We start from the raw sequence: 27,630 nt of genomic DNA on the forward strand, positions 1-27,630 counted from the left end.
AAAAACTAATTTCACTCTTAGCTCTGCAATGAAAAAAATTCCAAGAAATATGTTATCTTCTAGCAGACTTTAAACACTTGTAATTCTTCTCTTAATTTATATTATCATTGGGCCTATAATTGTAGTCTCACTTAACATCTGCATAACTTTTGAAAAGGGTATCAAAACAACACTGTATTTCTCAGGAAACAGACACGACAAGAGAAAGCATATGTTAAAATGGTGGTTTTTGAAATATGGACAATTTGGCTTCTTAAAGAAAGCAAGAGTAAAACAGAATCTTGTTCCCAAAAGCGCTAACTTGTATTGGTAGAAAACCTGATGTTTGGTCATATCAAAATGTAAAATTGTGACTGGTTTTCAATGTGATACCCTCTTATGCTGCATCATAGTACTTAACCATTTGTGATAATACAAGTGGGGTGGAGACAAAGGTTGACTTTACCTTCACAGGACAGGCCATGAGAAGTCACTCCAGAAAGGCTCTCTCTGCATACATTACAGAAGGTGGGTCGAGCATGGGAGCAGGCATACCAGTTATGCATCCCTGAGAAATGTTCCACATTAAACTGTGCAGTCTAATAAAGGAGAAGTTAAAACAAACGTCCAAGTACAGAACATCACTACAATGATAAAACCACCTCATGTTAGAAATTTTTGTCTTGTAATGCATATACCCCAGTCTCTTGAAACAAAAGTAACATAAACTATACATACATTTTGAACTAAATCTATGTTTTACTGCCATGGGTTTTTTACACTTCATCAAGGACACACACTTCTCCTTCCCCCAAATACTGCATATGAAAAATATATATCAAAAATTGTTTTTTATTGATTAAATCAAAAGGAACAAGATTTAACAGCAGCAGCATTAATTTACCTCATAATGCTCCCGGGACTGTACAGACTTCAGTGAGCTGATCCAATCCTCCATCTCTTTTCTGTTCTCAGCACATAGGATTAATCTCCTGAATGGTGTGATTACCTGGAAAAGACCTCTTGATTCTGTATAATTCTGAAATGCTTTCAATGGGCACAAGTCAACACAGAACACAACAACATAGTATTCCGCTTCCCTCATGACATAAAATGATGACTCTTGTAGAATCCTGTTTGTAATTATATAGTCATATATTGTTACCAGTTATAACAGTAATTAATGTTTGACTTGTAATTCATTAAGAATTTCTCCTGTCAGTTTTGGATCACAGTTTTTCCTATCACATTTGATGAGAATCATTTTAAAACATTTCCACAATTTTATAGACATACAATATCACATATGAAATGTTTACATATTCAGATACGGTTTTTCCAGTTCCTTCCTCTGATATACAGCCCATGGCACCTGGTATTCCTTGACAGTCTGCCATCCAAGTACTAACCAGAGGTGACTCTACTTAGCTTCCAAGATACAGGCACAATGGAAATGAAATGATATTTATTCTATGTTGCTTGCAAATCAATTTCAAACGTGCTTAAGAAAGGAAACAGATGGGCCAAAGAAGTACGGCTTCTGGCTGCTTTGGGGGCATGGTGTACAGCCGATGCATGCCCCCGATGCAGCTGGAAGATGCTCTGAGGCTGCCTAGGCAGCCTGAAGCCAGCCAGAAAAGGAGTGGCAAAAAGCTGTTCCTTGCCAGTGGCTTGTTTAGGACAGCGGCACTGGTCAGCTTCAGGACTGCTGCATCCAGTCACTGTGGTCCCAGGCCGATCAGGGGCTGATTATGGCCATGGAAATTCATGACGACCTTGGGCAAGTTCCATACCCTAAGCCCCAAAAAGTCCAGTGATAGGGTTGCCTTAAGGTTGCTGTAAGTCCGAAATTATGTTAAAGCATACAGCAACAGCAATAATTATAGAAATGCTTTTGATCAATATGAAAACTGGTACAAAATTAAATGTACACCTTGGCATTTTCTTCTGAGCCTGTATTTTTTCTTAGGAATTTTTTCCCCATTTTCAGGATGCTCCTAATCCAGCTTTGGCACAGGCTGTCCAAGTGGAAGCTACAGCTTGGAGCACTTTTACACAGACTTTGTTGTACACATACTGAAATGTTTTCTACAAGAAGACAAATTTGCTTTGCTCACATGCAAAATGGACTGTTGCAACAATCTCTAAACAAGTCTGAATCTGAAAACTGCTTGGAACCTACAGACCACAAACAATTTACATACACTGAGGGCTTATTCCTGCACAGTCATTTGTGAACTGAGTTGTATTTCCTGAATTGTATTTCCTATGCTTGGTGAGATACAGTATGTCTGAAATTGCAAGGATTATATCTGCCCCATACACTTTGCTTTGATTCCACCTACTGTGTCATTGGCCCTGCACACCACTGGAATCTCACTCCACCTCCCACTGTGATTTTCCTCAAACTGGAATTCTGTCCCTGGGGCCAAAGGTTTTTCCTCATCTGTCTCTAAAGCTTGTAACCTCATATTTTGTTATAAAAGGGCCAGGCTCTTTTCCATTTGTGTCTTTTATATTATACGTGTAAGAGCAAAGACTGTCTTATTATTGATTTTTGTAAGCTGCACTTGGAGCATTTTTCATTTTAAGGTGGATAAAACTCCTCCACATAAATAATTGAGCTCTCTCTCATCAAACAGAAATTAGTTCAGTATATGTACTGCTTTAAGTACAGCAGGGAATATTTTTCTCTAATTAGTTTTTAAAATAAGCAATGTGAAAAACTAAAAAAAAAAAAATTCTGACTACATTAGTAACAGTTGAATATCTTGACAGCATACCGTGAAGCTGTTGTTGACATTTTTTGTGCTCGATTCAGCAACGCTGGCATCTGACAGGTCAACTTCATCAAATATTAAGGACTGTGGAAATAAAATAAAGGTTTATTTCACTTCTGCTTCAGCTTGGTGTTATTTTTTCCAGTCTTTTCTTTTTAAGGAAAAGCAGATACACACACACATGAACACACATACATATATATACACATAGATAACAATGTTGCTAACCATACATATTTAATCGGTCAATCAATGTGATAGTTAGAACGAACAGTAACACTGTAACCTATTACAGAGCGGGTTCAGATATACTGGCTGGCTGTTCATTTGTAGTGTGCACTTCAGATTTATTGGATATTGCTCAGGTATCTAGGCTCAGAAATCCTTTTTATACCAGTAGGTACAGTGTGTATAGGATTCACTTAACTCAGTAATTAATAATAATAATAATAGGATTTATTAATATGCTGCCCAATCACTGGAAATCCGGGCGGTTTACAACAGAGGGAATAATTAATAGCCTGCCTTTTTCAGCACAGAACTAAAGTGGCGTACAACATTATAAAATAAAGTTCATTTTACAAACTTTATATTACAATTAAATAAACAATTCTATTTAAAAATCCACTGGTTAAAAACAATTTAAACACACTTAAAACATCATTAAATAGGCAGAAGATAAATGCACAGCATATCACTTTCAAAACTTTCTGCATTGTGATTTAAGAATCAAAGATCTGCCAAAATAAAAAGTTATTTGCCTGCTGGTGGAAGTGAACAGAAAAAGGCCAACTGGATCACAGCCATATTCCTAGTACCTAGGGACATCATTAAAGATCTGGCTTGTTGGATCCACGACACTGGTGTGTCTCAATTCTGAGGATAAACGCCGGAGTCAGTTGCCTTCTGCTATCATTCCCCATGACTCTTTACTAGAACAGTTCTCTGTTGTTCTCTGGAACCAAGGCCATGTTTTCAAAGTCAAAGCTCCCCTTAGGCTTTCCTATTGAAGCACATTATTGTTTCTGCATTTTGCCCAGAAAAACCTTGCGTAAAGTGCATACTGGCTCACAAAGTTGGGTTCCACATTTTTCCTTCTGAGATCAAGCAACTAATTTCTGTGACCTCCATGTGAGTTTTCAGCTCTAAATCCAAAGTGGAGTGGTCAAACCATGAGCTTAAACGTTTGGAGAAGGGGCTTTCGAACATGCTCAAGTAAGTGAAGCATCTCTGAATTTAACTGGAAACATTCAAAAGGCTCTTCCCAAAACTATGTTTAACCAAAATCACGATAATCCCAGGGACACTAATAATGGTTTACCATTCAGTTCTCTTTATCATCACTGCAAGGACAAAATGACCAAAGCAGATTCTCGACAATCTGGTCTTCAACCATTTCTAAAGTGTCGTGAAGCTAATGCCCCATTTTTGTGACCAAAGCTGAGGACCTAAGGATGATGTGCTCCATGGTACTTCTCAAAGTTTTGACAATAAGCTAAAAGGGGAATTCTACCTTCCTCTGTGCTTGGTAAATGCACTGCTTCTTCCTTTGTTTCCTTTCACGTCAGATCTATTAATTTTTGCCCCATGGTTTACCACTCTGAGTTTCCTTGTTCTATAGTCTCCTAATCTGCCATTTTTAACATCTTTATTAATTTCCCCAATCTTTGGCTTTTCTATTAATTAGTTAAGTAAACCGGGGCGAGGTTTGTCTCCACTACCAGGAGGACATTTTCCATCGCCGCCCCGGCCCTTTGGAACACGCTGCCCACAGAGCTCCGCTCAGCTACCTCCCTGGCCCAATTCAGACGGGATCTTAAGACCTTCCTGTTCAGGACTGCATTCCCTGAATAAGGTCCTATAGGCCTCCCCCGCCGCGCTGGCAACGGGATTGGCTAACCTGGGGCCTTTTGTTTTTATGTTTTCTGTAATATTGTATTATGGTATGGTGTATGATTTTAATGTTTATCCTTTATTGTATTTTAACTGTTGTAAACCGCCCTGATCTGATGGAAGGGCGGTATATAAATAAAAATTTTATTTATTTATTTATTTATTTATTTATTAAGTCTGTCAGAACATGTACACTCAGCCATTTTTCTTTTCAGTAACAATGTGCAAATGTAGGTTTTTTAATTCACAAAAATCTGTAAAAAGAAGTCTTATCATTTAGGATTCTTAAATGATCATGTCTTAATTATTTATTCCCTAATTTAGAAATAGCCAGTCCCCCTTTAGGTAAGAATACCACGTAAAAATCTCACAGACGTGCATGAGGATTACAGGCATGCCTAAATGAGGGTTCATGGCAATATACCTGAAATGAAATATACCTTCTTGCTTTAAAAAAGAAAAACAAACAAGGATGTTTAAGTTATAACATCATACCCAAAAATATATATCATTACAATTTGAATGTTTTTTCTTTCATTCTAATTTGTTTTTTTAACTTTTAAAACATTTTTTATATTGCATTTACATTTTTATATTGCAATTTTACTATTCCTATGCATAAATATAAAACAAAGTAAAGAGAAACTATAGCCAGTCTGTTGTTCTCCATACATTTTGGGCTTCAGTTTCCTAGCAGCCCTACCTAGCATGATCAAGAATGTAAAAATTGTAGTCCAAAACATCTGGTTTTATTTGACATATCTGTAATTTGATATGTTCCAAGTACACAAAGGAAGAGAGTTGCTCTCCTATGTGCTGCAAGCCATTGGTCGATGGACCACTTTCCCCAATTTTTTTAATTCCTTCCCCTACACTTTGGTGGGGAACATGTGACCTGCAGATGTCATTGGACTGGCATGCCCATCATCCTTCACCATGAGCTACAGTGGCAGGGCTGAAAAGAGTTGCCATCCAAAGGCATCAGAACAAATTGGCCACCCAATGCATTTAAGCTCTATTCATGGCCTGCTTTCAGGGTAACACAGGGATCTAGAACTCTGAAAAACCCAAGATATCATCATATGCTCCATCCACAACAAACTCCAACTCCCAGAATTCCATACCCTTGAGCCAAGAAACTTAAAGCGGTGCCAAACTAGGTTATTTCTCCAGTGTGGAGGGAGCCACAGCTTGATACTGGCCAGCAAAAATAGTAACAGTAGATGCATTGGATTCCTAATGCTGAAGCAACAAAGGACATCCCTTGTGATTTATCCAGTTTCTTTGTCCTTTCTAATTCACTTAAGCGTACCTTTGGGCAATGAGCATTTTTAGATTGCAGTAGCTTTAACCAAGGCCAGTTTGGACTGAACATCAACAATGTAGCTCCAGACTACACTGGTGCCTCGGGATACGAAATGATCGGGTTACGAAATTTCCGGGATACGAAAAAGTTGGATTGGCAAAAACTGTTTCGGGTTACGAAATATTTTTCGGGTTACGAAATTCATTTCGGCGCGAAATTCAAATGCTGCAAAGTGCAGCTATAGGCTTTCCGGGTTACGAAATTTTCGGGTTACGAAAGGAATGGTGGAACGAATTAATTTCGTAACCCGAGGCACCAGTGTATCTTTTTTTCATAAGGTTCCTTAACATTTTCTGCCTGATACAAGAACCTGAAACTGTTATTCATTTATTTCTTCAAAGTGTCTGAGAAAATTAGGAAGAAAACTACAGATGAAATACAGTTTTTATACATAAAAATACTAATTATGAAACTAATAATTAATGCTATTGTAAAACTGCTATCATAATAAAAAATAACTAAATCCCATTAAGTGTTCCTGAGAAACTACATTAATTGCTAACAGAATAAATCTTTACCTTTGAATCTTTTGCGTAATAAAGAGTACGCCCCCGAAGTTTAAAGTAACGTTTTTTCCATCTCTGGAAAGAGCTGGTTTGCTTCAAGAGTAATCCTTCCTTTATACTGGTCTAGAAGAAAGAAAGAAAAACAAATAAACATTTTAAAATGCTAAATTCTCCATAAGCCTTTATATGCTAAATCATTATTATATTTATAAGAATAATAAGAACCAGATTGCATTTTCTAAAGAAAAAAACGAAGTAACACATTCAAGTAACACATTTAATTATAACCACCACACCAAACTAGTGGTTTTAAATGCTTAACTAAACACATCAGTCTATTTTAGACCTCCTGTCTTTTTCTGAGTTTTGTGGCTTCACGCTGTACCTTAAAACCCTAATGCACAATAAGAAAGACAGCATAAAATGTTCAAACATAAATAAATGCATGATTTTTTAAAAAATTATAAACTTAGCACAGATATATGTAAGAATGAAAGTGTATCTATTTATTAACCATACAACAGTATACATTATTAGAGCACTAACCTATATATTCTACTTATGAAGTTCAGAAATCCAAGAGGAATAGGAAATAATGAGAGTGTAACAAAAGGGGGAGAAAAAGGCTTCTCCAGTATAAGCAGGTTATAACTGAATCACTGGGAAAGACAGATATTGTTCGGTATCTTCATATTCTCTCTAATATTAAACTGCAATAGTTCACCTAGCAATTTGAAATGAAGATGGATCTGCAAAATATGATAGTTGTTGCTAGAACTCCCCAAGCATGCAGAAATAGATCAATAACTAAAATAAAAAGAATACTGCTCTGAGAGCCTTTTTGGCCGAACAATACAGTAAATAAATAAATGATAAATAAAACACAGAAGGTGTGTTTGGGCTGCCTAACATTATTTTAGGTCTGTTCTTTAAACTTATTTACATGAATATACTCTTTGGTGTATAGTTTTGTTTGTAGTTTGGTGTATAGTTCATTACCTTATTTATCAATTTATGTTGTTCACCTATTTTTGACGGATGGTAAGGGATATCAAATATCAAAATTAAAGTAATATCCTAGAATGAGAAAGATCTATGCCACATATTATATAGGAAGAAAGAGGGAAAGCAAACAATGTCTTCAACTTATCTTACCCACCAACAGAAACACATACACACACATTTTTGTTCAGTGGTGGGAATAACCTGCATGAGGTTGTCCCTCACTTTTTGAGTTTAGCATCAAAATGGATCTGCACAGGAACTGACTGCTGCCTCATTGGCGCATTCAAAAAATATGCAAAGGTAAATTGGTTTGTAAAGTGAAGAACAAAGAAACAACCTCCTGCCCCGGAAAAACAATGGCCTAGCACAATGCTTCTCAAACTTTCTACCCTCATGACCCCCGCTACATCTACATGCAGATGTTGCCCCGTGCCTTCGCTCAACGGCATCCATAGTATTTTTTGTGTTTTTTTCGGGCTATGTGGCCATGTTCTATAAGAGTTTCTTCCTGACGTTTCGCCAGCATCTGTGGCTGGCATCTTCAGAGAATGAGAGAGAGAATCTTCTCTGAAGATGCCAGCCACAGATGCTGGCAAAACATCAGGAATAAACTCTTACAGAACATGGCCACATAACCCAAAAAACTATGGATGCCGGCCATGAAAGCCTTTGACTTCACATTGAAAAATGTGTCCCTTCACCCTACCACTGTTAAAACATTTTTCCTTACTTCTTTGACCCCCAAACATCAGTATGTATGCACACACACACATACAGCATGTGTGGGAGCAGGTCACATGAATTCAACCTATCTGAGAAGCATGCAACTATTTGCTCCACAACGCGTGCTTGCTATGGGCAGCTTGGGAAGGGCTTTCTCTGCATTGAGCCAACTATTGCATAAGCCAATTACCAAAAGCCACAACTTTGACATGACTCTATATTTTGTGTACCGAAGTACTGCAGAGTACACTTCATCTCTGTCCATATAGCTTTGATATATCCAAACTCTCAGATCTCCTGTTTGTTACATCAAGGCAAAAAAATTATCTGGGCAATTTCACAGCAACACCAATTTGCCCATTGCATTTTCACACATTACTGATCACTGTTATGCATTCAGCGTATTATTATTTATTATTAATCAATTATGATCATAGTATCACCAGTGCTTTACAAAGTACAAAAGGAAAGAGAACTGGGAAGAAAGTGGAGGAAGGGAGAAATGGGAATTACATGTGGCTGTTTCAGTTACACAGCTGCTGTTCAGACTCAGTTATCAGCTTAGGTGCAGTAGGACTGGAACCACAGAATCAATGGTACAGGGACGTAGCCAAGGGGGGGGGGGTTCTTGGGGTCCTGACCCCCCCTTCCATTAGATAAAATGAATGGTGTGTGCTGCTGCGCTGCCGCACCCAAGCCCCATTATAATGGTAGCACTTAGTCTGGACCCCCCCTTCCCAAAATCCTGGCTACGTCCCTGAATGGTAGCAACTAAAAGCCAAATGCTAGAGGCACCAAAAGAGCAACAGTGTGTACACGAAAAGTGACATTTCCTTCTTTGCAAGCTATCCCTTCTTAATGCTTGTGATATCAGCCCTTTTTAAAAGAAAAATACTATTTCCACAAGGTGGCAGTAGAGTTTTATTAAAAGTGCTAACACATAACATGTTCAAAGACATAGCCATGTTAGTCTGGAAAATCAGTATGCAAAGGGATCCTGTAGCTCTTTTGAGACTAACTGAAAGAAAGAGGCTGGTAGCATAAGCTTTGTAGCCTTGAGCCTACTTCCTCAGATGCATGTTAACACAGACCATATAGTAGGCTGCATTGTTGGTAGGACATGCTGCATACTCATGCTCCAAAACACAATTTCTCCTCCAAAGTTCATTACATTGTTACGAAACCAAATGAAACTGGGCCCAGAGGAAAAAGGAAAGAAAATTCTCTTACAAGGCAATGTTGAAAAATGGGATGTGACTCTTGGCTATAGCTTTTATTGTTCCACTGAAATAAACCAGAAGTGACTCATGTCAATCCGAATACACTCTCAGATAAGCTACCTTTCAATTGGGGCCATGCAAACTCACACAACAGAAAACAGATTCCATCTTCATTTTACCCAACTTAAAAAATGCCAAACACAAAACTAAATCTAAAAGTTGGATACTGGGCATGAGACACTTATTTGCCACTAGCACAAATGTGTGTATGCGTGTATGTGTGTGTGCATGAGTGTCTGCATGCGCACCTTCAAATAGGCTGCTGATATAGGGCAATCCCACGGACTGGCAAGGAATAATCAGAAGTGATTTCATCCATTTATCCTTAACTCTACCTTTAACACACACTTATTTCTTTCCAGCAGCCAAATCTGTGGTGGGAGTTTTGTGGCTCACCAGAGGCTGTTGGACAGCAGCTCCTAGCATCACTCACCTCTGGTTATGTTGGCTAAGGCAGCTGGGAGTTGCAACTCAAAAACATCTTGAAGGCCATATGACTCCCAACTCACATTTAAATTAACAATTTCTAGGAAACTTCAGCTATAAATAAAACACAGTTTATAAACTTTACATTCTAATCCACTTAAATTAACATACAACTCTCTGACTCTGTCTTCCAGATTCCTTCAAAAAAATACACCACCAATCTCCTGTCCAAAATGAAAATAACCACCCACATCGGTTTGTGCTATGTAGATCTATGCTACTACTTGGCATTTGTCATTCCTAAGGAGTTTCGATTGCCACTTCCTCATCAGCTCAGGAACTATCACTTCAGTGTTTTATTCCCTGCAGTCCTGTCACTGTCAACAACATTAAAATTATGAACCAAATTAAATCTAACAGAGGGACATGTAGAAAACAACAGCAACATAATAGCAGGGCGTATGGGGGCTTCATCGTATTTGAATTGTATTATTTGACATCGTATTAAATTCTGTTGCCACCTCATATACAAGTAGCATTGGCACACCAGTGCCACTTCTACCCAGGCCATGGGTGTCTGGATTGGCAATTCTGCACAGAGAGGGACTTACTGTATATACTCTTGTATAAGTCTAGAAGTTTTAGTCAAAATATTGACCCAAAAAACCTGAGTCGACTTATCCACATGTCAATGTAAATACTGTACTCTTACAAAGAAAGTAACTGTTCCCTGGTGAAAAACAAGAGCGTAATTTGTCCTGGAAGCACTGACCTCCCTCTACTTTCTCTTCCATCCAGCATTTACAAACTGTTATACCTGCTGGAATTTTGTTAACGTCTTTGGCATCATTTTCCCTTGCTTCATCCTTTAGGTCCTTTGTTAAATTGCCCTAGGTTTTACTATCAACTTGTCCACAAGTCATATCAAAATCTTTAATTATGACCCAAAATCTTGCCCTCAACTTATACATGAGATCGACTTATAGTCGAGTATATAAGGTATGTTGTAATGCCACACTGCCAGCATTGGATTCTAGGCACATCCTTTTTTGTAATTCCTGTATTGTACATGATCTTCTCATCACAGTCATTATTTTGTGGTGGCAGACATGTTGACATGTTCAGGTTTCCACTCATTATAAACATCATCCAGAGGGGACAGGAACAGTTCATGACTGAGATGGTGGTGAACATGTTTTTAATCTTTCCCTCCTGCAATTTCATTCTTACAAAAAATCTCCTCCCTCCCCCTCAAAAAATAAAATCTGCTCTAGGTCCAGGGAAGGTAGCTTCTGTTTTCAATTGGCAGCTTCTATTCTGGTCTCAAAAAACATTTGAGAAGGGTTTCTAGAAAAAACAAGAATGTATATATTAGGGGAAAACCTTGTCAGCTTAATTTTATTATTTTTTTAAACTATGGTACGATAAATACATTGAAAGTGCAATTAGACATCTAATGCAATGTCCGGTTTGTCCCCCAGTGTTCAGGAGCTTAAATATCCTTGCAAAATGCAAGGAAGGAGGAGCAAACCATACCAAAACTGTTTCAACCTGTATTTGGGGGAAATAAGACATACAATGACCTTTTTTAAAAAAAGGAATCTTCCAGACTGGATGGCCCTTGTGGTCTCTTCCCACTCTACGATCCTACAAATTTTTTAAAGGAAGACAGAACTGTATTAATAAATACAGCTAAATATGAGTACTTAAGTAGTTCAAGCAATAAATGGATTATGTCCTTTGGCAGATGTGAGATGTTACCACTATATGAGCTGAAACCTACTTTGAAACGCCGCCTTTACAAAGCAAAATCTTATGTAAAGCCTTCATCTTATAAATCTTCGATACAAATACAAATTCTTTTTTTATTCCTAATGAAGCTGACATTACTTAAGGGTTATTTTCCTTTAAAAGATTTTTTTCTGTATGCAGACTCAATTAAGCAATGTTTACAAGTAAACAATTTACATACCATCTGTTTCTTGGAGGCAAAACATAAGCCAAACCTAAGTGGAAACTAGGCTACAAAAAAGATGAACATTAGGTCTGTCTGATTTCTCAAAGGAATACCTATGGCAAGTAAAAAGATAACTGCCTTGAATAAAACGTTACATACTTAACCTATTCATCATCTGTTTCTCATTTACAGAGAAGAATTGTTGTTACAACATGGCAGAGGGTCGGATGGCCCTCCATCTCTATGATTCTATGATCAAGGAAAATGCCAATAGGAAAGCAAAGTCTTATATTCACCTTCCAGTAAGAAGATATCTTTACCGCTGATTACAACATTTTCTTATTTACGTCACAATAGAAAGCAAAACATTTTCAATGGAGTTTATTTTTAGAACAAGTGAGTTTGAGTTCAAATACAGCAGAAGCTTACAAAATATATACAAGACACAGTGAAGAGATGAAATCCTTTCTTCAAAAGAAATAAACAAAGCCAGGGAAAATGCATATTAGGATGAATCCATGCTAAACTAGTTTAAAATAAACCCCACTGATATCAGTGGAACTTACGTGACGTCATTATTCTCGTTTCGCACTGATCCCAACAAGTTCCCAAGAGCAATCAATTCATCCCAGCTAAAATCTGTGCTTCTTAAGTGCATGGTTTTACTCTGACATGCTACTGATCTATTCCAGAGGGACGCAACTGGTGGGATTACTGTGACTGCATATGGTAAGTTCTAAAACTTCTGTATAAAGCTGATCTTGGGAAAACAGTAGGATCAAGCATTATATCATGCCAGAACCTCAGTTTTACAGTGTACCAGCTCTTTCACTAATTACAAAAGACATTTTTTCTGCTGTCCTTCAGTGGAAGCTATAAAGGAATGCTTCACGGTGGTAGAAGGCAGCACCACACAAAGACTGAAAGTACAGAAATGTTTACAATCATCTTTCCCAAATCACAAGGAGCGTGTTCACATGGCTAAGGAGTACAACATGAAAGTATCATGTTTCTGCATTTCTTTTTCTTCATCCCACTGTAAGAGTTTCCTCGCAGATTTTGTAAGTTTTGAGAACAACATAAACTGAACTGAAACAGTTGAACAATTGACGGGAAATAATGGCCTGTTACAGACTGCCAAAATAAAGCTGCTTCGGGGCTCTTTGGAGGTATGCTATTTAAATGATGCATGGGTCCTAAGAGTCCAGAGGTCGCGCCAAAGCCACACTCCATTCCTAAGCACTGGAGTGCAGCTTTGGTGCAGCTTCCGGACTCTTAGGACCCATGCATCATTTAAACAGCATACCTCCAAAGAGACCCGAAGCAGCTTTATTTTGGCAGTCTGTAACAGGCCGTAGTTTTGCAACCAGATGTAGTACTGCAAGGCGATTAATAGCAGGGTTTAACAATTCAGCCATAATTTACACCTTCTTAGTTTCACCACTCCTGCCTTGCCTTTATTGTGATATACTTACTTTGAACTACACAGTAACATAAGCAAGAGTATACAGCATGGAGTCATTATTTAGATGGAGAGGCCAGGAAGACATTGCAGAGAAAACAACACTTTCCAAACAAAACTGTTAGTTTTCAAAAAGCCTTACAAGCAATTTCCTTAACAGAATATTATTAGTACAATGTGATTCATTTATCTATAGAGATTGTGTGGGGTTCTCAGTGAGCAGAGGGTATAATATATGAATATCAGATTAAAATCCAGAAAAAGCTGTATAATACAAGCTCTACAACTACAATCTATATAATAAAGCAAGTGATTAAGTGTAAAACTAAAAAGAAACATTGACTATTACAACACAAAGTGTTAATTTAGGTCCAAAACACACCGCAGAAATAATCTGGTTTGAGACTGCTTTAACTACCCTGCCTCAATGCTAGGGAATTCTGGGAACTGTAGTTTTGTGAGACATTTAGCCTTTGCCACGTTAAACTACAATTCCTAAGTTTCCCTAGCACTGAGCCAAGACAGTGAAAGTGGTCTCGAACTGTATTATTTCTGCAGTGTGTTTTGGACCTTAGTGTAGTAATGTCTTCTTCATCAAAACGATAATAAAAACCTTGCCTCTGGGTGGGAGCTGTTCTATAACCAAAGTGCTACTACACACACACTCTCACACAAATCCCTGTTTTGAATACTCATCTCCTTCGCTTATGTAGTTGGTGGAACATGTCAATTTCTGATGATGAATGCAAATTTCTGGCAGGTTCATACAGGAAGAGTAGGCTTTTCTGATATCTTGGATCCAAGTAATTTAACCCATTATAATAGGGAATCCAGGATGTTTCGCTTGGCTGCAAAGTGGAAGCAACTTTAGTTGTTTCAAGACTTCTTGTTCTATGGTTTTTACAGTCACCCAGTTGCCACATATTGCACTAGCTGAACTTTCTGGACACTGTTCAAGGTGATTCCACACAGAGCATATGGCAGTAAACTAAAAGTTTAGTTATTAATGCAAGGAACACTGTGATCGAATTAGCATCTACCAATACCACCACTCTTAAATCTAAATACTGTGAAAATACAAATGAAATGAATCCCCCATGTTCTGTAATATACTTTTTATGTCTTTCACATACTATGGGCATAACTTCAGTGCTTTTAAATCTGGCTACTTTCAAAAGAGAAAAAAATATTTCTTCAAAATCTATGGATAACATAATGTCATGCCACCATGATGCAAGACTGGTTTACATAATTATAGACTAGCATAGCATAATGCAAAAATGACTGTTGTTGTTAACTGCCCTTGAGTCGACCCCAAATCATGGCAACTCTGTGGATGAGACATCTCCAAGCCCCACACCCACTGCTCTGCTTAGAAGATCGTGTATATTCAGGCCCGTGACCTCACTGACTGAATCTAGTCATCTAATGTGTGGTCTTCTTCTCTTTCTACTACCTTCTACTTTTCCTAGCATTACTGTCTTTTCTAATGCATTTTTCTGTGAGCATTTAGAAGGCAATGCCATAACCACAAAAAGTCAGCATGGGTGTCAGAGAAACAAATCATGACAGACTAATCTGATCTCCTTTTTTGATAAAATTACCATCTTCGTAGATGAAGGGAATGCTGTGGATATAACATATCTTGATTACAGTAAGGCCTTTGACAAGGGTCCCCATGATACTCTTGCAAACAAGCTTGTAAAATGTGGGCTAGACAATGCAACTGTTAAACGGATTTGTAACTGGTTGACCAGCTGAACCCAAAGGGTGCTCAGCAATAGCTCTTCTTCATCTTGGAAAGAAGTTACCAGTGAGGTGCCACAGCGTTCTGTCCTGGGCCCAGTGCTATTCAACATCTTTATCAACACCTTATATGGGGCATGCCCATCAAATTTGCAGATGACACCAAATTAGGAGGTGTACCTAATACCCCAGAGGACAGGATCAAAATTCAAAATGGCCTGAATAGATTAGAAAGCTAGGCCAAAGCTGACAAAACACATTTCAACACAGAGAAATGTAAGGTACTGCACTTAAGGAGACTACATGTGAAAGGGATCTAGGAGTCCAAGTAGACCACAAGCTGAACATGAGTCAACAGGGTGATGAGGCAGATAAAAAGGCCAATGCAATTCTATGCTGTATCAATAGAGGTATTGTGTCTAGATCAAGGGAAATAATAGCACCACTGTATTCTGCTTTGGTCAGGCCTCACCTGGAATACTGTGTCCAATTCTGGGCACCACAATTCAAAAAGGATGTTGACAAGCTGGAGCGTATCCAAAGGAGGGCGACTAAAATGGTGAAGGGTCTGGAAACCATGTCCTATGAGGAACGACTTAGGGAACTGTGAATGTTTATCCTGGAGAAGAGAAGGTTAAGCGGTGATATGATAGCCCTGTTTAATTATTTTTAAACATATTGAGGATGGAGCAAGCTTGTTTTCTGCTGCTCCAGAGAACAGGACCCAGAACAATAGATGCAAGCTACAGGAAAAGACATTCCATCTCAACATTAGGAGGAACCTCCTGACAGTAAGGGCTGTTTAACAGTGGAATACACTCCTTTGGAGTGGAATCTCCTTCTTTGGAGGTCTTTAAACAGAGGCTGGGTGGCCATCTCTCAAGGATGCTTTGATTGAGAGTTCCTGCATGGCAGGGGGCTGGACTGGATGGCTCTTGTGGTCTCTTCCAATTCTATGATTCTATAATGTGTCATGTCTTCTCATGATGTGACCAAAATACAACAGCATCAATTTGATCATCTTGGGATCCAGAAACAGCTCAGGCTTAAACTGCTCAAGGACCTATTTGTTTGTCTTTTTGGCTGTCCATGGTATTGTCAGCATTCTTCTCTAATGTTAGCAGCTTTTGAGTCGATCTCAACTCATGGCAACCCTGTGAATGTGACGTCTCCAAGTCCCCCTAACCTTCCTGGTTGAGTCTATCCATCTGGCATGTGGTCTTCCTCTCTTTCTACTTCCCTCCACCTTCTCCAGCACCACTGTCTTTTCTAATGAGTTGTGCCTTCTCATTATGTTGTCAAAGTATGACAGCCTCAATTTAGTCATCTTGGCTTCCAGGGAGAGTTATGGCTTGATCTGTTCTAGGACCCACTTGTTTGTCTTTTTGGCTGTTCATAGAATTCTCAGCAGGGATGCAGTGGCTTAGTGGTTAAGACACCAAGTCTGACTATCGCAAGGTTGGAAGGTTAGCAGTTTGAGGTCTGAGTGCTACATGGTGGGGTAAGCTCCTGCCACTAGTCTCAGTTTCTGCCAACCTAGCAGTTTGAAAGCATGCAAGTGCAAGTAGATAAATAGGTACTATTTCAGTGGGAAGGTAACAGAGTTTGGTGCAGTCATGCTGGTCACATGACTACCAGATTCGTCTTCGGACAATGCTGGCTCTTTGGCTTAGTAACGGAAATGAGCACCGCCCCCTATGGTCGGTTACGATTACATTCATGTCAAGGACTACCTTTAACTTTACCTTTAGTATTCTCAGTACCCTTCTCCAACACCACATCTCAAATGAGTTGATTTTCTTTTCATCTGCTTTCTTCACAGTCCAGCTCTCACATCCATACATAACGGTTGGGAATACAATAGCTTCAATGATTCTAACTTTGGTGCTCAATTGCAGTGGTGTCCTTAGGGTTGCTGACACCCAGTACGGTCACTTATGGAGCGGGCGCCAGACTTATGAGGGCAGGACTTCCAGCATGTGCAAGAGCATGTACATACAACCAGAAATACTCTGTGCGCCCCCAGGGAGCAGCCACAGCACCTGGGGTGCCCCCGTGCAGGGTCTGGACAGCCCAAAAAAGCCCCATGCAAGGCCGGAGAGCTGGCCTGGTGCCACCCTCCTTCTGAGGTGTCACCCGGTGCGGTCCGTAACCACCACACCCACCCCCCAGTGAAGCTACTGTTCAGTTGTATATCTTCACTCTTTAAGATCTTCTATAACTCTTTCATGCCTGCCCTCCCCTTTTATCTCTTGACTGCAGTCTCCATTCTGAGCAATGTTTGATCACTCAGATTCATGCCACTTACAGAAAGCCCCTTTGGGGTAAAAAAAGGCATAGTATTATGTAATTAAACTGGTAATTAAACTGATTATTATTAGCTACCATAACATGGGGAAGTTGGGGGAGATGTTCTGGTAGCTAACTATGTGCGCACACACACACACGTATATACATATAAATTATTTTCGCCAAAACCACAACATCAACAGGCAAGAACGCACCAAAAAATCAGAAAAGATACAAGATGTTTCTCAGAAACAGCTGTTTACAAAAAAACGTATTATGCATGGGGAAGGAATCAGCACTCACCTACTAGTTTACTACACTTACCATTTAAGCCAGCAGGAGATAACCTCTATGGCAACAAACTAAAGTTTTACCCTTTAATGCTGCACATAGGTTTATGCTTCATGTATACTGAAGCATAACAAGAATATGACATGTTTATGCAATTATTCCTAAAATAAACTCTACAGTTTGAAGTGCCAGTGGAATTCTAAATGCAGAGAGCCTTTGATTAGGTTTATTTTTCAAAGAGAGTGACATTTTCAAAGGAACCATATAAAGCCACAGCAGATCATTCCAACAAATTTGTACTGCCATGAGGCACACTACAAGGAAATATTATCAGGGGAAAAAACTAGTACTGCATCACAACAGGTATGGGTTCCCCCATCAGATAGTTGTGGATCAGCCCTTTAGATATCACCAATGACATGTCTTTTCTGATCCAGCTATTACTATTCAGATTATCAGTAAACCTTTGTGTGGAAAATGTTTATTATGTGAAGAGTTCTCCTATATTAACAATTTGCTATTTGTTGTTAGCCACCCTCAAATCCTTTCTAACTCATAGAGACACTTTGGATGTGATATCTCCAAGCCTCCCTATCCTCCACTGCTGTGCTTAGATCCTGTAAATTCAGGCCTGTGTCCTACCTGATTGAGTCTAGCCATCTAGTGTGTGGTCTTCCTCTCTTTCTACTACCTTCTACCTTTCCAGCATTATTATCTTTTCTAATGAGTCATGCATTCTCATGGTGTGACCAAAGTACAACAGTCTCAGTTTGATCAATCATCTTGGCTTCCAGGGACAGTTCAGGCATGATGTGTTCAAAGACCCATTTATTTGTCTTTTTAAACAGTATTCTCAGCACCCTTATCCAAACACATCTCAAATGAGGTGATTCTCCCCCCTTCTTCACTTTCTTCACTGTCCAGCTCTCACATCCCTACATGGTGATGGGTAATACAATGGATTGGACGATTCTAACTTTAGTGCTCAATTGTACATCTTTACTCTTTAGGATCTTGTCTAGTTCTTTCATAGCTGCCCTGCCCCTTCCTAGTTTTCTTGTTTCCAGACTGCAGTTTTCATTCTGATCAATGTGTGATCCAAGATATGGGAACTCTTTTAATTATTTCGATTTCCTCATTGTCTAGGTTGAATTTATGTATTTCCTCCATGGTCATTATTTTTGTGTTCTTTATGTTCAACATTAAGCCTGCCTTTCATCTTTCTTCTTTGACCTTCCTTAGTAATTGTTCCAGGTCTGTGATGCTTTCAGCTAGTTGCATGGTATCATTCACGCATCTCAGATTATTGATGTTCCTTCCTCCTATCTTCACTCCTTCTTCTTCTGAGTCTAAACGTGTTCTTCTTATAATATTTTCTTCATGCAAGTTGAACAAATAGGGTGATAGAATGCATCCTTAACTGATCCCTTTGCCCACTGGGAACCATTCAGTTTCTCTATATTCCATTCTAACAGTAGCCTCTTATTCTAGGTATAGATGACTCATTAGGACTATCAAATGTACTGGCACTATCATGTCTTTAGGAGCCTTCCAAAAAGCTTTTGTGATCTAAGCAGTCAAAAGTATTAACAATCCTTCATACCAAAACCAGGGGATTAAAGCCAAAAAAAAAAAAAATAAAGTGCAAAGGCAGGTTTACAGCAGAACCTAAGAAAACAAAAATAATGACCACAGATGATTTACGTAATGTATATAATCATGTATATGTCTAGACATTTAGTCAAAAAATTGACTCCAAAAACCTGTGTCAACTTATTCACTGGCCAATGCAAGTACTGTACATTAAACTCATCAAAAAAGTAACCATCCCTTTCTCTGAGTAGAGTGGTGAAAAGCAAGAGCTTAGTCTGTCCTGGGAGAACCTAAAAGAAGTGTCAACCCGGTCTATTCTCTGTGGTATGGCACCACTCCTACTCTTTTTGAATGCCTTTGCGGGAAAACATTGGCGGCGGCTGCTGCTCTTTGGATCTTCCCCTCAACTAGTGCCTAGAGAAATCAGGCTTTGAAGGATCTTAATGAGAAATCTGTATCCTTCTAAAGTAGTCACCATTTTCTTTGCTTTGCATATTCATCCTTTTTGACATGTGCATGTTTACTTAGCCCTGTCCATGTCTGGTCGCCTCCCCCATAGAGCCACAATTTGCCATAGTTCCCTTTTCCATCCAGCCTCTAGAGTGAGCACAAATAGTTATGCCTGACGGAATTTTGTAAACCCAAATAAGTCCTTATCCACAGATTTTTTATCTATAGATTCAAGCATCCACAGCTTGAAAATATTCCAGAAAAGTATACATTCTAAACAACAAACCTTGATTTTCCATAAGGGACACCATTTTACTATGCCACTGTATTTAATGGGACTTGAACATCCATAGCTTTTGTTATCCACAGGGGGTCCTGGAACCAAAACCCAGAGGATAACAAGAGCCCACTGTATAGAAAATGTATGTATTATTTGTATTACAGTTTGTTTATAGACCATTTTCTTATCACATTATTCAATTCTCTGTATTTGCAAATGGCAGAAATGGCATTATAAATACAGGTTCAGTCTCCCTTATCCAAAATGCTTGGAACCAGAAGTGTTTTGGATTTTGGATTTTTTTGGATTTTGGATATACATAATGAGAAATCTTGGAGCAAAGTCCAAATATGGAATTTGTTTATGTTTCATATACCCCTTATACACATAGCCTGAAGACAATTTTATACATAATATTTTTTAATAATTTTATGCATGGAATGAAGTGTGTGTACATAGAACCACCAAAAAGCAAAAGTGTCACTATCTCAGTCACTCATGTGGATAATTTTGGATTTTGGGAATTCCAGGAAAGGGAGACTAAATGTATTGGTGATAAATATATCACTGAAATACCAAGTAAAAATATTTTAAGGTACAAGCCACTTTAAAATATTCAGTCTCTCATATGTCTATTCTGTTGAATTGCGGGATCTCTTACAATATTATCATCCTTATATGACTGATTGATGCTGACGCTGATAGAAGCTGACTTCTCTAACATCACTTAATGAGTTAATGGTATGGATGAGATTGAAACAGCTAACTCCTGATTTACTAGTCACTCTCTTGCATGCTACATAATACTGCTTATTTCACTACATAAATGTCTGATACAACATAACATGACATTTCCATACTGTATTCCCAGAAAGACCGTTTATGCCCTGAAATCCAAATACATCCAGGAGAAATTGAATCCAATAATTGCTCCATGATAGATTTATTTTCCACACCATTTACGTATAATAGGCAACCTAGAAATCAATGCTTTAAAATGGATTAAACATTTCAATTTATAAAACAGATCAATATAAACTTGTCTTTGGACAGAGAAGTGGGGTATAAATAAAACATTTATTTATTTATTTATTTATTTATTTATTTATTTATTTATTTATTTATTAAACTATGCAGCAAAGAAAGGTGAAAGTTACATAATTGTCTCAGTATTTCATGCGCAAAAGTGGGGACAGTATTAAAGGCATATCCCTGCAGAGGTGCTGCCCACCCAGCTGCCCTGCTTTGCTAGCAACTTGCCATCTCTGAGCATGAAAGAAAAAGAGCATCTTTCCTCTCCTAACTTCCATTCTCCCTCTAAATGGCAATAGAGGCTTGGCTCAATTAAAAAGTAGGAAGGACAGATGTGAGCAGAAGTAGTAACTACAGAGAACAATCAATAAAATGGCTTATTTGTATTCTGTTAAAACTATAACTTGCAATTTTGGTTGCCATGATTCAGTGTCCTACATGCATTTTTTTACTGTGCTGAAACAGCAATCAGCCCTAATATTAAAAACTGGGCCCAAATATGCTTGGGTTTTACAATCTACTACAGGCTGTACAGTTGGCCCTTCTTATACACAGATTTCTTATACACAGATTCAAGCATCCACGGTTTGAAAATGTTCAAAAAAAAGTATAAATTTCAAATATCAAACCTTGATTTTCCATTTTTTATAAGGGGCACCATTTTGCTAGGTTATATTTAATGGCACTTGAGCATACACGGATTTTGTTATCCACGAGGGATCTTGGAACCAAACCCCAGCGTATAACAAGGGTCCACTGTACAAGTACAGTCGGCCCTTCTTATACATGGATTTTTTATACACGGATTCAAGCATACACGGTTTGAAAATGTTCCCAAAAAGTATAAATTTACCTTGATTTTCCATTTTTTATAAGGGACACCATTTTGCTATGTCATTATATTTAATGGGACTTGAGCATACACGGATTTTGTTATACACAAGGGATCTTGGAACCAAACCCCAGCGTATAACAAGGGTCCACTGTAAGTACTAAACACATTCACACAGAACCCAATGCTAAATTACAGTTAACCAGGGTTTAAGATAGTTTCTAAACTATGATTAACACCCAAATGTGGTTACTATTAATCATGATTAATAATGGAACTGACCAAGCTGTTTTTATGATTAGACCTAATGAAAGAAGGGTATCTGTGACAGAGAACATGAAGGAGTGGTGCTATTATGCATAACCCATAACTATTATTTATTTATTTATTTATTTATGTGAAAATATTATCAAGATTCTTAAGTGGTCATCAGATTCTGCTTTGCAATAAGTCTATATTCCAAATTGGAATGAAATTATATAGATATTCAATGATTTTAGGTAAAGCAACAATAGCAGACACCGAGAACAAGTGAGCAGACTTAACTTACTTTTTAACTTACTATCTATTACCTTTTAACTACAAGATTAGATTACCAAAACACAGTCTTTATTAATTCTGCATCATGAAATAGCTCAGGAACTGAACACGTGGCCTTTGTAAGGAATTTAAGGATTTTATTTGTGAAAAGATGACATGCAGCTTGGTTATACAACCAAGCTGCATTCTATTTAACAGTTGAATTTTCCTCTTTACCTCCAAAATTATTTCAAAACCTACTTTTTCTTAAATATTTGGTTATCACATCTATGGTCCCTATGTACAGACAGGCCAAAACAAAGCTGCTTCGGGTCACTTTAGAGGTATGCTGTTTAAATGATGCATGCGTCCTAAGAGTCCTTAGAACTGGAGCATGGCTTTGGCAAGTCTTCCAGACTCTTAGGACGCATGCATCATTTAAACAGCATACCTCCAAAGTGACCTGGAGCAGCTTTATTTTGGCCTGTCTGTATGGGGCCATAATTTCTAAAACAAAAGCTAACGTTGATATCTTACCCTTAGTAGGTAGAATAAAATGAGCAGTTACTTCTCAATAGTCTTAACTTGCAAGTAAGATCATCTTCCAGTTATTGGAGAACAGTATTAAAAAGAAATCACTTGAAGTGACACATCTTTATTGTTAAAAATATACAAAGCTATTCTCTCTTGTCAATGATAGCAGTTAGTCAGGCTCTGCAATGACACCCAGTTATTTTCAAACTCAACACCCCACATAAACAGTAATTAAGTCCTCGACTTGCAATCTTCCCTGATACCTGCCATAAGGTAAAGTAATAGAGATGTATGCTCAGGATCTTAAAATAACCTAATATTCATTACTGACACCTTTTTTTCAGTTTGACACAATTTATTCCTGAAGACTAATTACTATTCAGCACTTTCAGTGGTGTGAACTACTGAGCTAGCCACATCTGCAAGAGGAAATCTGCCCTATTTTGGATGCCTATCTTTGAAAACGTCCATTTGACAGGGGAAAGTACTGTAATATTTAAAGCAGTTGAAAAGAAGAACCTATTGAAGTCTACCTGTTTCTAGGCCAGTCTCCCTCAATCCCATAGATGTGCTGGACTGCAATGCCACAGAATGTGTGCGATGGCGTAAAGTAGTCAGAAGGCTGTGTTCCAGGGTATGCATTTAATGGTGGGCTGTCTCTCATAGTGTACAGCAACGCTGCCCCTGTCCCTCGTCTCACTCCAAATGCCAAGAACCAGTGGCTATATAGTCTACCAGCCCTTGTGCATATCTGCCTTCAAGACACCTGCTGATTTATGGCAATCTCATGAATTTTATAGGGCTTTCTTAAGCAAGAAATACTCAGAGGTGGTTTTGCCAATTCCTCTGAAATATAGCCTACAATACCTGGTATTAATTGGTGATGTCCCATCTAAGTAGTAACCAAGGCTGATGCTGCTTAGCTTCCAAATCAGGATCTGCTCTCTTTAGAGAATTAGGCCCTTGCTCCAAACCTCTGCAAGGCAAGCAATCCCATTACATACAGCAGCATCCATCCTTCTCACGCCTGAGGGAACAGCGAAATCATTATACCAATGATTTTGCTTGCTTTCATACAGCCTCCTGTAGAAAGACCTGGTTATGTGTCCTTAAATTGGGAGCCAGAGTCCTTAACAGGCTGACAGCTCTCCGTGACAAGGCTACAAGGGCAAATTTTAAGTTAGTTTTTATCCTTCTCTAGTGCTGCAGCCTACCACCTGCAGTTTAATTTATAAGAGTGTAACTATTTGCCCATGAGAACGTGGAGAAACAAGATGTAGATACGTGCAGAAAAAAACATTTTAGAAATGTGTTACACTTAAGAAGTGCATTATGCTATGAGGAAACAAGGGCATGCAAATGCTATTTTTCAAAGGCCTGTTACAGACTGCCAAAATAAAGTTGCTTTGGGTCTCTTTGGAGGTATGCTATTTAAATGATGCATGGGTCCTAAGAGTCCGGAGGTCGCGCCAAAGCCACACTCCATTCCTAAGCACCGGAGTGCAGCTTTTGGTGCAGCTTCCGGATTCTTAGGATGCATGAGTCATTTAAATAGCATAGCTCCAAAGAGACACGAAGCAGCTTTATTTTGGCAGTCTGTAACAGGCCAAAGTAAAATGAATGTTATTTAAAAAATTAGTACAACTAATATGTTATCATTTTATTTAAATGTTATGTGAGGATCATTTTGGACCAGTTTTCTGAAAAGTACATTTTAAATAAAACAATTAGTTATTAATGCTAATACCTTGTTTTTTAAAAACAACAACAACAATGTTCAAAGCTCAGGACTTTTTAACGCTGGTCTCCTAAATCAAGGTTTCCTTCAATTCTTCCTTAAACCTCCTGTTAATACCTCCAGTTAGGCTGCGATACTACCTTGGCATCAAAACTGTGACACTCACATTCCTATCTAGTAGGGCTAAGTCTGCTGGAGAGAAACCAGACCAGGTTGGGATCATATCCAGTGACCAGGACCAGGCTTTAGGACCATATTGAACCACTACAGATGGATGAGGCCACAAAAGGAATCTTGTGAGCTTCCAAATTTTTGGAAGACTGGTTGAAAATCCTATTCATTGAGAACAAAACAATTAGCTGAAGTTACAGTAAGAAGTGTTTAACATACACAGGTGGCAAGTTACTATATGAATGTACGATCACTTTGTGGTCAGTTCTGTAAGAGACTAGGACAGTCTAAGCAGGCTGTCAAAGGATAACCACATAAGAATTAGTCCAAAAGTATATTTGGCTGGAATGAGAAATTGGGTCAGACTACTCCTTAGATTTCTGCATCTTTACGAAGCTTGTTAGTGTAGGGAAAATTAAGGGAAAAGATTTCTTAAAGGATAATGACCAACTAATTTTCCTGCAATTGTTCATTTCAAAAGGACAATTAAGATGAAGACTTTGCAGATAACAGACTAGTTGACTTTAAAGCAGATCCCTGGTATATATAAGATGAATGCACACGTTCATCCCTAATTATACAGTGTATGAGAATAACTTTCCCCTACAATGACATCAATGCGAATTTATTCACTGCCACTCTTGCTTTTGAGCCTTTTAATTTCTTTACTTTTATTCATTTTACATCTCTACGGTGACATTCTGTAGTTTGCTCATTGCCAATTACTGCATGAATTCCCATTGAAGGATTATTGCAGCCAAAAGAATGGAAGTAGGTCAGAGGCAGCTGTGTTTGGGGGATGGGAACAGCAAGAACACTAAGGAAAAGATGAGCATCTCTTTTATTTTCCTCATTTAACCTGCGACAATAATAACACCATTAATTCCACCCACACATTTTAATTTATTCTGACCCCTCGATAAACACGTTCAGAAGAGAAAACAAGTGGCAAAGCAAAAACTGCAGAAATCTGAAAGATTGAAAGCATCCTAATGTCAACGTTTTTAAGCAGAAAAAACGTAGTATTAAACAGTAACACAAAAGTACAGAGCTGGATAAAAAGCAATGTAGTGTGATTAAAAAAGAATGGTGCAAAAGTAAAGTTGTTTTAATTCAGTTTTGCACCTCTCTTTTTGAATCACCCTGAATAAGCACCACTACAATTAGCATTTAACTCTGTAAACTGAAAAACTCTCAGCTCTGTTCATTTCACTTTTCCTGTGTCCTGTTGTTTGAAGACAGGATTCTTGAATAAAATACATTCGAAGTCAGTCATCTTATTCTCTATACTGTACAAAATTTTGTACAAAATTTTAAACAGTTAGCACAGTCAGAATGTTGTGGGTAAGAAATCAACAGGAGTGACATTGTTTGCAATCTGGGATTTTGCAAAACCTTACCTTAAAAACCACAACTATAAAATGAACTTTGAATATCTACTTCTAATGCTAAATTGCAAAATCCTATTTAGAAGGTGATGATGATGATGTGCTGAGTGCTTTATTTTATGAGCCGCTTCGGATATGACAAAGGTATGGGGCCAGAGAGAACGGGAAGCACAAGCATTTCATGCTTCCTGTCTCTTCACTTCTCCACTATATCTGAAAAACAACTATTTTTTTTCCCTAGCAGGGAAACGTATACTCCGCTGCAAACTTCTCTGAGAAGCATGAAAACAAGAATCCTGAATCATTTGACTGTTATGTTTTCACAGGTAAATTCAGACTGAAAAGACCTCCTTGGTGCTTTATGGCTACATATTACTTCACTGCCAACAGCACTGTATACTAACAGCATCCAGGAAATAAGATTTAGGTTTGTCTTAGGAAAATGCTTCCATAACTACAAGTCTCTGGCTTCTGGTTTCTGTGAGCTACTTCACTTCACTTCATCTTCTAGGAACACAGAATCATTATTAAAGCTGGAATCCTTTTAGTTCTGCAATGAAGTTACATTGTGGGTGGAGATGAAAATGTTGGCAGTAAAACAGAAATGGTTTCAGTCTCAACAGCAGCCGAGGAAGGAAGTGAAAAGATAGTGGCAACAGCAAAAAGTTGTCAGCTCCCAATATGGCTATTTCTTGTGTGTGTAAGCATGAGTACGCACCTTCAAGCCACCTGTCAAATAATGGCAACCCCATGAATTTCAGAGGCTTTTGTAAGGCAAGGAAAACGCAGAGGTGGTCTGGCCAGTGCTTGCATCTGAAATACATCCAAGAGCACCTGGTTTTCTCTAGTGGTCTCCCATCCAAGTATTAACCAGAACTGACCCTGCTTAATTTCCATTATCAGACAGAGAATTTACAAAGAATTTTATGCATTCCAGTTTACTTAAAATACATCCAACTGTCCTCAAATGGCTTCTGCTCTACTGTGTAGAACATAAGAACTTCATGTAACCTTTGCTTAACTAATTCCTTATAATCAACAAAACACAGTGACCTGGGTTTTTTCTAACTGAAATCCTTGATTTTGTTTAAAAAACACATATGAAGATGACTTAACTCAAGGATTGGGAACTTGTGGCCATTTAGATGATGTCCCATCATCCCCTACCATAATGCTGACATGCTCTTCAGCCCTGGCCTAAGCAGTAGGACTCCTCCCGGACTTTCTTTAATGAGCCACATTCATTTTTCCAGCCAATGACCCAGCTATTTCCTTTTCAAGCCTTATTTCAATGTTCCCCAAGATGACTTTTTAAAAAGCCAACAACATGTATATAGACAGATACGTTAACAAGGGCAAATGAGCAATGGCTTCTTTTCGTACACACCAA

General features: G+C 38.3%; 1 protein-coding gene across 13 annotated transcripts in view; it reads right to left on the reverse strand.

Moving 5' to 3' along the window:
- DGKH (diacylglycerol kinase eta) overlaps positions 1-27,630 on the reverse strand; it is a 127,123-nt gene that overhangs the window by 62,721 nt on the left and 36,772 nt on the right. For all 13 annotated transcript variants that reach the window (XR_016280127.1, XR_016280126.1, XR_016280125.1 and 10 more), the window contains exons 2-5: positions 6,537-6,647; positions 2,763-2,843; positions 884-988; positions 446-578 (exon numbers count right to left, since the gene is read on the reverse strand). Coding sequence is in view for 10 of the 13 variants with exons in the window: in XM_089511031.1 (XP_089367157.1) it covers positions 446-578; positions 884-988; positions 2,763-2,843; positions 6,537-6,647 (430 nt within the window). In the remaining 3 variants the exon portion in view is untranslated. The remainder of the gene's footprint in view (positions 1-445; positions 579-883; positions 989-2,762; positions 2,844-6,536; positions 6,648-27,630) is intronic.

This window comes from Sceloporus occidentalis, unplaced genomic scaffold, assembly GCF_023333645.1.
Source record: "Sceloporus occidentalis isolate IW3139 unplaced genomic scaffold, rSceOcc1.0.p SCAF_2, whole genome shotgun sequence".
Classification (NCBI taxonomy): Eukaryota; Metazoa; Chordata; class Lepidosauria; order Squamata; family Phrynosomatidae; genus Sceloporus; species Sceloporus occidentalis.